At 42.1% G+C, this 11,214-nt stretch overlaps 1 protein-coding gene across 1 annotated transcript; it reads right to left on the bottom strand.

Moving 5' to 3' along the window:
- Positions 1–5,727: 5,727 nt before the first annotated feature.
- Positions 5,728–11,212, bottom strand: MBLAC2 (metallo-beta-lactamase domain containing 2). Its single transcript, XM_065860213.2, has 2 exons — positions 10,691–11,212; positions 5,728–6,625 (listed from the first exon to the last, which is right to left on the bottom strand). The coding sequence occupies exons 1-2, from the start codon at positions 11,133–11,135 to the stop codon at positions 6,240–6,242; spliced, it is 831 nt and encodes a 276-aa protein (XP_065716285.1). The 5' UTR covers positions 11,136–11,212; the 3' UTR covers positions 5,728–6,239.
- Positions 11,213–11,214: the final 2 nt, after the last annotated feature.

Below are 11,214 nucleotides of genomic sequence, written 5' to 3'. Positions count from 1 at the left end.
TTTGGTCTTCTGTCCCTGAAAATGTTATTTTTAGCAGAAACATCCTGTGTTTCTTTCATAATGACATGACAGCAAATAGAGATGCTCACTGATGTAAAAATAAAATGAGTCTGTAGTACTGAAGTAATTAAAATGACTGTTTAATTTCCAGGTGTATTAGATGATTACAAAGATGCCTTACTCATCTGAGATAGCTACCTCACAACATAGCATCTGTTGTAAAATACAAGGTGTATTTCAATATGACAGAATAATCCAGCATTCATAGTTGCTGTAAATAAAAATGGTATGTAACCAGTAAGAAACTGGAATCAGATTGCATGGAGGATGAAAATTAGAATTTTACATTTTAAAACTTAAGTTCAAAGTGCCAAATAATGAACCAAAACACTGATTGCTGTCAATAAATCCCTTCTATATGAGGAGAGTATAGGCTGAATATGAGATGAAGGCACAGCAGAAGGTATAAGACAGTCTAAAGGCTATTCATATTTACGCAAAGATACTGAAGCAGCCTCCTCAGACCCTCTGGCTCCTTCTCCACTTGGTAAGCTGTGAGGACAACGATGTACACCCTCCATGCAGAGGCTGGAGGAGTTACAAGCATGATGGAAGACAGGATCAAAATTCAGAACTATTTTGACAAATTTGACAAGGTGGTCAGGAATCAGTGAAACAAAATGTAATGACGACAAGCTGGCAGTGCCTTATTTCATATGAGAAAGCGGAAATGCAAGATGGGAAGTAACTGGATAAAAAATACTATTACTAGAGAACTTGGAGGTTACAAGAAACCAGGTATATGAATCAACAATATGATGTATTAGGAGGGGTGCAAACATGTAAGGCAGGGAAGAACCTGTTTCTTTCTGCTTGGTGCTGGCAAAGCTTGAGTGGTGTACAGTTTTTCGGGGCATAATTTAAGAGAAATAAAGAAACTGGAAAGGTTTGGGGAGAAAAAACATAGGAACTAAATCTTTCCTTGAAAGTAATGTTCTTAGGGTTAGGGTAGCTGACTGATAAGTGTTTTCTGCAATGTAAGAACATGTATAGACACTGCATCCTAAAACAACAGCTTCATTTGCTGAAAAAGGTGACTTGAATATGAAGTGTGGAATTACCTTTATGGCCAATGGTGAGCCACAGGGCTGCCACTTCTCTGTTCCGTTTCCTTTCCTGTGTTACAGAGATGGCAGATTTCAGATATTGTGAAGGAAAAGATTTCTGGAGGCAAGGAAGAGGTGGAAAAGGTGGGGGAACTCATGGGGAGGTGCAGACATAAATCTGGATATGTGGGAGGAAGCAGTAGCAGAGGACGTGGGACAAAAGGAAGAGGTTTGTAATAGGCCAGAAATGTGAGGCAGCTGTGGGACCAGAAAGTGAAAAAGTGGCAGGAAACAGGAAGAAGTGGGGGCAGGCAGACATGGGAACCTCTAGTTTTAAGCAAACATTCTGCTTCTCTGCATAACGATGGTGCTAGGTGACCTCAAGATAATCTTTCTCAGCCCTCTTTATTACTTGTCTGCAGATAAGTGCAATCAAGCATTCAATTTCTCATCTGCAAACAAAACCTGTGCCCTTATCTGCTAAACACCACTGCAAAATAATTCTTTCTTGTTACTGGGATAATTTACCATATCAAGTATGTTGTCAAATATGATAATTTTCACAGCACATGTAACGAACTTCCTTTAACACCTGTCGACAAACCAATTTATTGAGAAAGAACTAATGACCGTGATGGATTCTGCTGACACCTTCAGTTCCAAGTGCTTCTGCTTCAAACACCGAAGCAGGACAGGAGGTGGAGTTCTTGTAACTGGGGCACCAAAATCTTTTTGTCCTGTGCTGTGGTGACTCACGATGTGCGTTGGAACTCATTCCTGACCTCAGATGACAGAGAAGGGGTTTGTACGTCTTTTATTTGACCCAGAGTGGAAGTTGTGTGGTGCCACATTTTATAAACTCAGATCTGAGGTGTCTGACTTTACCAGAAGTCGCCTTGTTCCTAGAAGTGTAATGGGGAATCACTGATTAACAGTTGTACATCACTTTGAAGTGATGACACACCAACAATTTCCGATTGTTGGGTTATATGATAAAAGACTCCTCTGCATCACCGAAATGAACAGGAGAACAAGGCTGGGTGGGACACCCCAAAAACTTAATCTAAGAAGTGGAGCCTCCCAGCTGGCTGCTCCCAGGCTTTTTATTCTTTAGATAAAACCAATGTTGTAATATTTTAAAATTATTTTAATTGCCGCATTTCCCTCACAATTACTTCACGATTCATTCATTCCTCACATAAAATTGTCTTCTATCTATATTTGCCTTCGAGCCCTGTCCTCATCTTCCCATAAAATTCAAAATTAAACAAGTTAAATGAGTTTTGCAAATAAGATTTGTGCCAGTATGCAAAGAGATTGACTTGAAAACTGCACCTTGACACTGGAAACCCTGGGAGAAAGACAAATGCATTGTATTAACTGAACAGCCACACAGCCCCGAAGTCCAGTTGTCTGGAAAGAAGGGTATCTTCATCTTTAAATAAACAGGTGCATTACACCTTCTTCATTAATTCTTGGCTTTATACAAGCACATTTCTGCTGGTTTTCATGACAGCAGCTGCTTTTGTTGCTCATGGACTAATTTCCATGAAAACTCCACAGATTACCGATTAATAAGGAGTCTTATCTTTTATCAGAATCAAGACAGCAACTATTTCAAGCTCTGTGACCATTTTCTTTCAGCTGTCGTTAGCTCCTTTCTTGTGTGGAAATAATAATATACCTCACTATGAACTGAAACTGACCGCCAAATACATAGCTTTCTTTACATCCATGTTTTCTGTGTGTGAATTTCCATTGAAAACCTAAAACAGTTTTGTGTTGTCATTTTTTTTCAATAAGTACTCACTCATGGTTTTGCACAGGCTTTGCAACATCAGTCTATGATATGTAAAGGTTTCTAATACAGTCTCTTGCTCAGAAGCATAAAAAGCACTGCTAGCCACCTCTAGAGATTCTACTCTCCGTTTAGAATGAAAAAGTGCTGAATGAATGAAAAAGTCTCTTAAAAAATTATGACTGGACTGCATAGCATTATAACTTTTTTATTATTATCTATGATAAAATTATTTTTTTATGTGTAAATGTTGTTTAACATCACAAAAGTCTTGACAGGTTACAGAGCAAAACTTCCCATCTGACTTTTTTGTCATATCCCCAGTCTACTGAAAATTGCATTAACACACATTTAGATTTTACAGATCAATCAGCACAGTACTAAATGCTCAAGATGTTGCAATATTTAAACTTACAATTAAATATTTAACCCAAGTAGTGTTAAAGGGACACTGCCAAACTCTTATGACTAAAACTTGGTAATTCTTAACAAAAGTAGAGACAGCTCTTTATACTTACTGAGTAGTGAATTTCTTATAATATAAAAATAATTTAGAGACCCTCAAAAACTACTTTCAACTGGACTGTAGCAGCAGTTTACTAACAAGCCCTGTTTTGGGCCATGTTCATGTAAAGCTTACTTCTGAACTTCGAAATTATTCCTTAGGTTTTGGTGAAGACAAAAAAACAAACCAAAACAAAAAAAACCCAGGCAATTGCTGTTATCTACATTCACTTAAAAGGCTTAAGCATGGCTTAATAGGGCATTTTGACAGAGATTTGGGTATTTAAGGATTTTGTAGCTGATACTGAGCATAGATTTAAATACAAGTGATGGAGGATATCTTTCCTTATGAATTGGCCTGTGAGTCTTCTCCTTAGGAGTTCTGTTTTCACAATCCAGTACAATCTGGCTAAAGGGCTTATAGTATTGGATCAAATAAACCAATAGTGGTATAAGACAAAATGCTAATTCAACGTGATCTCACTCTCCTAACAAACAACTGCAAAATTTTAGCAACTGGCCTACCTATCTGCAGGCTTTGTGACAGAAGAGGTCTCTCTGTCCGCACTGCTGCACGTGGTTATCACCAGCGCTCCCAAAGCCTTCGCAGAAGTGTAGAGCAAGATTACTACTGGTATGACACCACAGGTGGCTAATTTGAAGGAATCCAATCAATTACTGTTAGGTAGCCACCACTTGGACAACTGGTGTAAGATTCAATGCTACGTATTTCTTGAGTCATTCTGACTTTACCTGCTTGCCACCTCACATCTGTGATTGCCCATTGTGAACCTCTGGCTATTGAGAACAGTGTCTGGACTGCTACGTAAATAAAAAAAAGAAATAGCAGCATGCGTCAGCAGGCTGAAAAGGAAACTCACACCGTGGAGTTTGTTCACTGGAGGGCTTTTTTGGATTTCCAGGCTAAACTTCTGTGTTTCTTCCTCTTGGCCAACTGAGGCCAAGACAAAAAGCTCCTAGGTTTGTTTACGACAGAAGTCGACGCACTGATCAAACACTCCCGGTGTAATACAGGTATACCTGGATTCCTCCAAAAGAGACTACGACCTGAGTGATAACAGGGCTTTCAAGTGCTGCACTGCTACACCGCTCCAGCTAGCGCAAACAAGAACTAGGCACATCACAACCTATCAGTACAAATCCTGGTGAGGAATATACTCAAGGTAGTAAAGGCAGGAGTGCAGTGAGCTGTGAAAGGAGAAAAGCATTACATAAGATATTCTCTTCTGTTATCTGTAGACAGAGATGCTCTATTTTTCCTCCAGAATTTACACCTGTGAAGAAGGCTACCAATTCCACTACCCTGCTCCTTAGAAAGAGCCCATATTTTGGGCTCCCTTTCTGTTGTGTATGATAAGAAGGAGGAAAAAAGCTTCCCCATAAAGTGAAAGCCAAACAGATACAGTCAAACTCTACTAAAACTTGTGAAAAGATTGGCACTCTTTTTAGGAAAGTATGTATGTCTATATACAAAAATAACATCAGACAGTGTCCTTTTAAAAAGTTATCTATATATACTGTTAGAATAATTACACAAACTTTCACCATTTCTATAGCTTTTAAATATCACACATTCAACTCTCATAAGCAAGCTACAACATCATTTAGCATTTCTCAATGAATTCAACTTTTTTTTTTGGAACAGAGCCAAATGCAATGCACTTTTCATAAAAATCATACACACCAAACACTTCATAGACAAACTGTAGGCAGTTTGAGTTACATTCACTTTGCAGGAACACATGCACCGGCTGTTTAATCCAGCAGCTGCAGCAGGACAAAGTAATGTTAAAACCTCCAACCTCCCACTACCACAGACCATTAACAACCAACTTATCATCCAGTCACATAAAAATAGTCTTAAACACAAGTAAAACCTTTAAGTTTTCTCAAATTTAGAGAACATGCTCTGTAAATAAAATTTTACGAGCTCAGAAAAAACACCAAACACATCAAGCAAGGGCTCAATCCGCCTTGTACAGACTACTCCAACACTTTAATTAATTAGTTCACACATTCTCTTAATTCCTAACTCTCATGCCCATAAGAACACTTCCCCAGCTGACAGTGAGAGGGCTCATTTTTGTTCCCATCAGGGTGCTGATGTCCCCAGGCACAAAATCCTCAACATTCAGTCTGCTGTTTGATGCCAATCAAAATCTTTTTTGGTAAGCTGATGTACATGTTATCTTCCAGCCTGGAAGTTTGTTCTATAGCATTTCCATATGTTAGCAGATTATAAAGAAAGTGCCACACAGCTACCTTGCAAAGATGCAGGTGATGATGGGTGCAGCAGGTGATGATGGCTGCAGAATGTCCCTCACCTCTTTCTGCCCACAGAGTCCTGCACAGGTGCTGTTCCTGCTTTCACCTAATAGTGATGCTCCCAGCACACACCCGGGCTTAGCACGAGCTGTCTTAGGCCAAAATCTGAGCAGGAGTCAAGTGAAGGGTCACAAACCTAGTGCTACATTAACAAGGTTTCAGGCACGAATGTAAAAACTCTCGTTTGGGCATATACGCATCTCTCAAAATCATAACAAAAATAAAGCAATATATTTGCATCACAACACATGTGCAAACATGCCCTGAAAAATAAGAAAGAAAAATGGTAGCTTCAGCTAAAGCTACTAGCTTACATATTTTTTACAAAAATAGGAATAAAGTAGGCAAAAATAGGTGAAAATTTCTGCAGCTCATCTGCATCAATTTGCCAGCTCTCAACAAACAAGTACTGCTTTTGCTTGCATCAACATTTTCACAAGCCATTTGGGTTTTCAGCAGGGAACAGATCACCCAAAATGCTGTGACTAAGAAGTGCCTCTGGAATTTGTAACGTGAAGCACTATGCTTGCAATGGATTTCATGGCACAAGTAGAAACCTTGTGACAAACTCCAGCTTGTGAAATGTAGTTAGAAGCTAACCAATACAGCCTTTCTGCCCCAAATATGTTGAAGTGCCCTGGAAGTACCTTCTCCACGAGGCCTCTGTCTACCAACTCCATGAGGCGCCGGCAGCTTGCAACGTAGTCGCTTATTCTGCTGTAGGGAAGCCAGTCAATCATGGATCCATCGTATACCACGTCTCCGCTGAACAAAATCTTCCGGTCTTTGTCGTGCAAGCAAATGCTGCCTCTGGAGTGACCAGGCATGTGCATGACGGTAAGATGTCGGTCTCCAAGGCTGATCACATCCCCTGCAAACAAATGTGTTACAGGAAAACATATGCGTTTATCACGTATGTTAAACGCCACAAACAGTATGACCTACCCATATGCTGAGAGTTTATACATGCTATATATGCATGACAATGGGAGTGGGATGTTTATTTTCTTGGTGAATGCGTCTGAAAGATAGACTTGACATCAGGGTGTTTTCCAATGATAGTTAACACAAGCTTGGGCTGTAGTAATTGGATCTGTTCCCACCCTAATAAACAAACCAATGTGAAAAGAAACATGACAGAGAAAATAAAACAGGAAACAAACAGAACACATCTAAGTCGGGTCTCCTTTGAAAGTTTACCAAGTGAGTGTTTCACAATTTATTATAATTTTACCCTCAATTCATGTAGAATTCCGCTGCCATTAGTTTTGAAAGGCAAAATGACAGAACGTGGAGGAGAACCAAGACTGGCCTCCACACACTTTCTTCATCTCATTCAATCAGAAATATAAAACCAGAACTTTCTTAACTTGAGGTCATTTTGTCAGCTTAAATGTGATTGCCTTTTCACTATACTGGCCACTGACCTGGTACTTCCTGCGGAAAGTCAGTCTAGGCATGGAGAACAGGCCAAGTAAGTCTGCTGTTGATTTTAAACTGTAATGCCAGCTCAATTATAAACCATTTATTTACAGGTGGTATATATGTAAACTTCAGGGCTTTGTAGGAAAAGATGACCAACATATAAGCAACCTTCTCAGCAGTAGCTGCTTATCAACTATATTAAACAGTTCTAAAAGAAGTAGCACCCAGCACCATTGTGAAATGGTACTTGCGCTTCAAGTTCCTAGGAGAACAAGAAAAAGGTTAACCAAACCTCTCCTGTATTATAAATCTGAAAGTTACAGAGATCTCAGGCCAGAGACAGGCACGCCACGAGTTTAGTCAAGAGTCAGCAAGCCTAAAGCTACTTAACTCTTGGAGGGCAGACCTTTTGTGACAGGAGCTTTGCTATCCACCTGAAAATGATTACTGGAAATGCCAAAAGAGCATCTGGAAGTCACAAAAAACCTAACATCTGACCATGTTGTACCTAACAGAGGTATGGATCCCTACATTTGGAGAAGCAGGTAGTTTCAAAATTACCAAAGAGAATTTTGAGCCAAATTCTCTTTCAAGGAAGTGCTGGGAAGCTTTGGCAGGAGGAAGAAATAGACCTGACTATTGAGGAGACTGTGCAATGAATCGTGAATGAAACTATGGTGGAGATAGTGAACTTAATGGAGTTTGTGTTTCAGTGGGTGTCAAACTGCTCTGGCACTGAAAAGAACATATACAGAGTACGGCATAGAAAAAAAATAAAGAAGAAATGTACAGAATTTAAGAAAAATTCTTAAAATTATGAACCTGAAGAGACAGCTGAAGGGAACTGTGAGTCTTACAAGACACAAGTGACTAGGAAAACACTAAATGATAAGGCACAATACAAGTAAATGCTATTTTAGCTAGAAGGGCCAGAATGAAAGAAACGTGAAAGACCTGGTAGGAATAAGGTAATGCAAAACCTAAACAAATTAAGCAGACAATGTATAAGTAAAAGCTGCAGCTTTGGACTGTAACAGAATACCGTCCCTGCCCCATTCTGTATTTTCAGCATTACTGGGTATCCTCACCTCACAGCAATGGCCCACACACAGAAACGAGACGCCACTTCCACGTAGCACATCTCAATGAACGGTATCTTAGAAAATATGATTAATTTGACTACAAGTGTGCTTGTTCTTGTACAAGACTGTTTTTAAATAATTCCTCCTTTTTAAATAAAAACAGCTTAGATTGACTATAGTTAAATGCCACATTAGATCTCCTCTGAAGACTTCAGTCAGTTCAGTTCTGCTTTTCCAACCACCTATGTGGGACCATAGAATAGTTTGTGTTGAAGGGCCCTTCACAGCTCCCCCAGTGCTACCCCCAGCTCAGGTTGCTCAGAGCCCCGTCCAGCCTGGCCTGGGATGTCTCCAGGGATGGTTCATCCACCACCTCTCTGGCCAACCTGGGCCAGGCTCTCACCACCCTCAGGGCAACAATTTCGTCCTCATGTCCAGCCTGAATCTCCCTCTTTTAGTTTAAAACCATCACCCCTTGTCCTGTTAACTTTTCATCAAGTTAAAAAGACAAGTATTTCACAACACAGGCCTTTGAGCAAGTTCAATCAGACAAGAGACAGCACAGCCATCTGGAACAAAGAGAGAAGGAAACAGACAGGCCTTGAGGTGGAGGCTCTAGGAAACCTCCCTCTGTCATGAGCTGGTGGTATTTCTATACCAGCAGATTTGTTCAACTTGTGTACCTCAGGAGAACTTCACTCGTTATAAACTTATTGTAATGTCCCAACCCACACCTTCAGCAATAAAGCCCCAAGCAAAGACCTCCATGCACTGAGCATGCAACACTATCACAACAGGCTCTGCTAAAAAGTCTGTCCCCAACTTTATTATCAGCCCCTTTTACGTATGGAAAGGCTGCAAGAAGGTCTCCCCGGAGCCTTCTCTTCTGCAGGCTGAACACCCCAGCTCTTTCAGCCTGTCCTCTTACATCTAACACAGCCAAGAAGAGACTGAGTCCCCTGCAAAAGGTGTCACCTGCCTGTCAGACATCCACCCTTCAACTTCTACACCCTGTTGTACAGTTAGGGTATTTGTTGCCAAAATAACCCAGCCATTGTTGCCTTGAGAGACTAAGTGGATTTTTTTTACCTGTGACAAGCCACTTCTGTAAAAGTCACATTTATGTACATTCTGTAAAACAATATCATTTGCAGTACGTATTTCAATAAATTGCTTTGTTCTTTACATTACTATGCTTTGATAGTTTGTAAGTAATACGGGTCACCAGATGCCAGAACTGATTGACACGGTGACACACTGTTAGAAGCCCTAGGCTAAACCCAGGGTGCTATAGTAGTCAGTCACTCAAATTACCGCTGAGCGAGTCTAAGGAAAAACAAAAAAATCCTGCATCAAGAGGGGAACAGATCAGGCAAGCCCAGGGCACTTTTACACGTTTCCCAGTCCCTGTCAATACTTCCAAAATTGGCAGAAACCAGAATTTAACTCACTATATATCTTTCTTGTCCCATCTTGTGGCCCCCTACCATCTTTATCCTTCCCCTAGTTACTGCTGATTTAATACTTCTTGGCAATCATCCTGCTTGTTAATTCTTTTTTGTGGCAGGATGTTCCTCTCCTATCCATCTTTACGGTTTCTCTTGCAGGATTTATTGGTCACTAAAACCCCAAGATTCTAATTTGTCTTCCTGTTGTGTTCTTAAAGAAAGTCACACTTTACTTACAAATGTATAGCAAGTTTTTCTACACAATATAAATCCTTAAAGGCTAAACATAATGTCACACTTTCTAAGAATCGAGCCACCACGTTGGGGATGGCTTGTAGATTCTGAAAAGTGGGTTGCAGAAGTGAATACAAATGAAAATACACCGTTAAAAGGAGGTCCGTGAAACGTGCTGATAACTCTTGCCCAGGATGTATACATGTTAACTGTGTGATAGCCAGTGTGCTAGCTTTGGGGAGTTACCACCTAGCACAGACATGAAATAAGTATCTCCACTCTGTGTGCTATTCTGCTTTTTGCACACCGGGTAAAAGAACACCGATTTTTGGGGCAACACTATCACAACAGGCTCTGCTAAAAAGTCTGTCCCCAACTTTATTATCAGCCCCTTTTAAGTATGGAAAAGCTGCAAGAAGGTCTCCCCGGAGCCCTCTCTTCTGCAGGCTGAACACCCCAACTCTCTCAGCCTGTCCTCTTACATTTAACACAGCCAAGGAGACACCAAGTCCTCTGCAAAAGGTGTCACCTGCCTGTCAGACATCCACCCTGTAACTTCTGCTACAAAGTGAAAAAAACACCGTTTAAAAGGAGACCCGTAAAGCCACACGAAAACAGAAGCAAGGCGTTACTTCGCGACACAGAACTCAAAACAATTAAATACTTTTTTTTTTTTTAAACCACTTCAGTCCAGGCGTTCACACGAACAGTAATTTCGGTGTGCAGCACAGCCCGGGCCGCCCTTACCCTCCTGCAGCAGCCGGGTGGGCCGCACGGGTGGGACGCGGAACTGTCGCGCCCGCCAGCCGGGTCGCGGCTGTCGCGACACCTCCCGGTCCGACAGCCAAGTGACGGCCTCGTAGTTATCGCCCCGCAGCAGGGCCGCCGCCTCGGCGCTGTGCACCGCCACGTCCTCGAAGTGCTGCAGCCCGCCCGAGTGGTCGAAGTGGACGTGGGTGGCCACGGCCATGAGAGGCCGCGGTCCGGCCCCGTCGGCCGGCGCCAGCAGCCCGGCGGCCCGCAGGTAGTCGGGGAGGCTGCGCAGCCCCAGCCCCGCGTCGATCACCACGTCCCGCTGCGAGCCCCGCACCAGCCAGATGTTGGCCCGGTTGCTCGATTCGTAGAAACGCTCTTGGATCCAGAAAATGCCGTCGCCCAGGGGCTTGTGAGCGAACCACTCCAGCGCAGACATGGCCCGGGCCGCCGCTCCGGAGACGACGAACCGCCCACCCGCTGCACGGCGCCGCGGCGGGCGGGGCGGACACGGGCAC

The sequence above is a fragment of the Patagioenas fasciata genome, chromosome Z (assembly GCF_037038585.1).
Source record: "Patagioenas fasciata isolate bPatFas1 chromosome Z, bPatFas1.hap1, whole genome shotgun sequence".
In the NCBI taxonomy this organism is placed as follows: Eukaryota; Metazoa; Chordata; class Aves; order Columbiformes; family Columbidae; genus Patagioenas; species Patagioenas fasciata.
The sequence above is the reverse complement of the archived record's forward strand: the minus strand, read 5'-3'. Positions and strand labels throughout refer to the sequence as shown.

What these genes read in the sequence shown, in the direction of transcription:
- MBLAC2 (XM_065860213.2), bottom strand. Translation starts at nt 11,135, where the DNA reads ATGTCTGCGCTGGAGTGGTTCGCTCACAAGCCCCTGGGCGACGGCATT. An exon ending in CACCCGGCTGCTGCAGGAGG is followed by an intron (nt 6,626 to 10,690) that starts GTAAGGGCGGCC and finishes ATTTGTTTGCAG; the next exon opens with GGGATGTGATCAGCCTTGGA.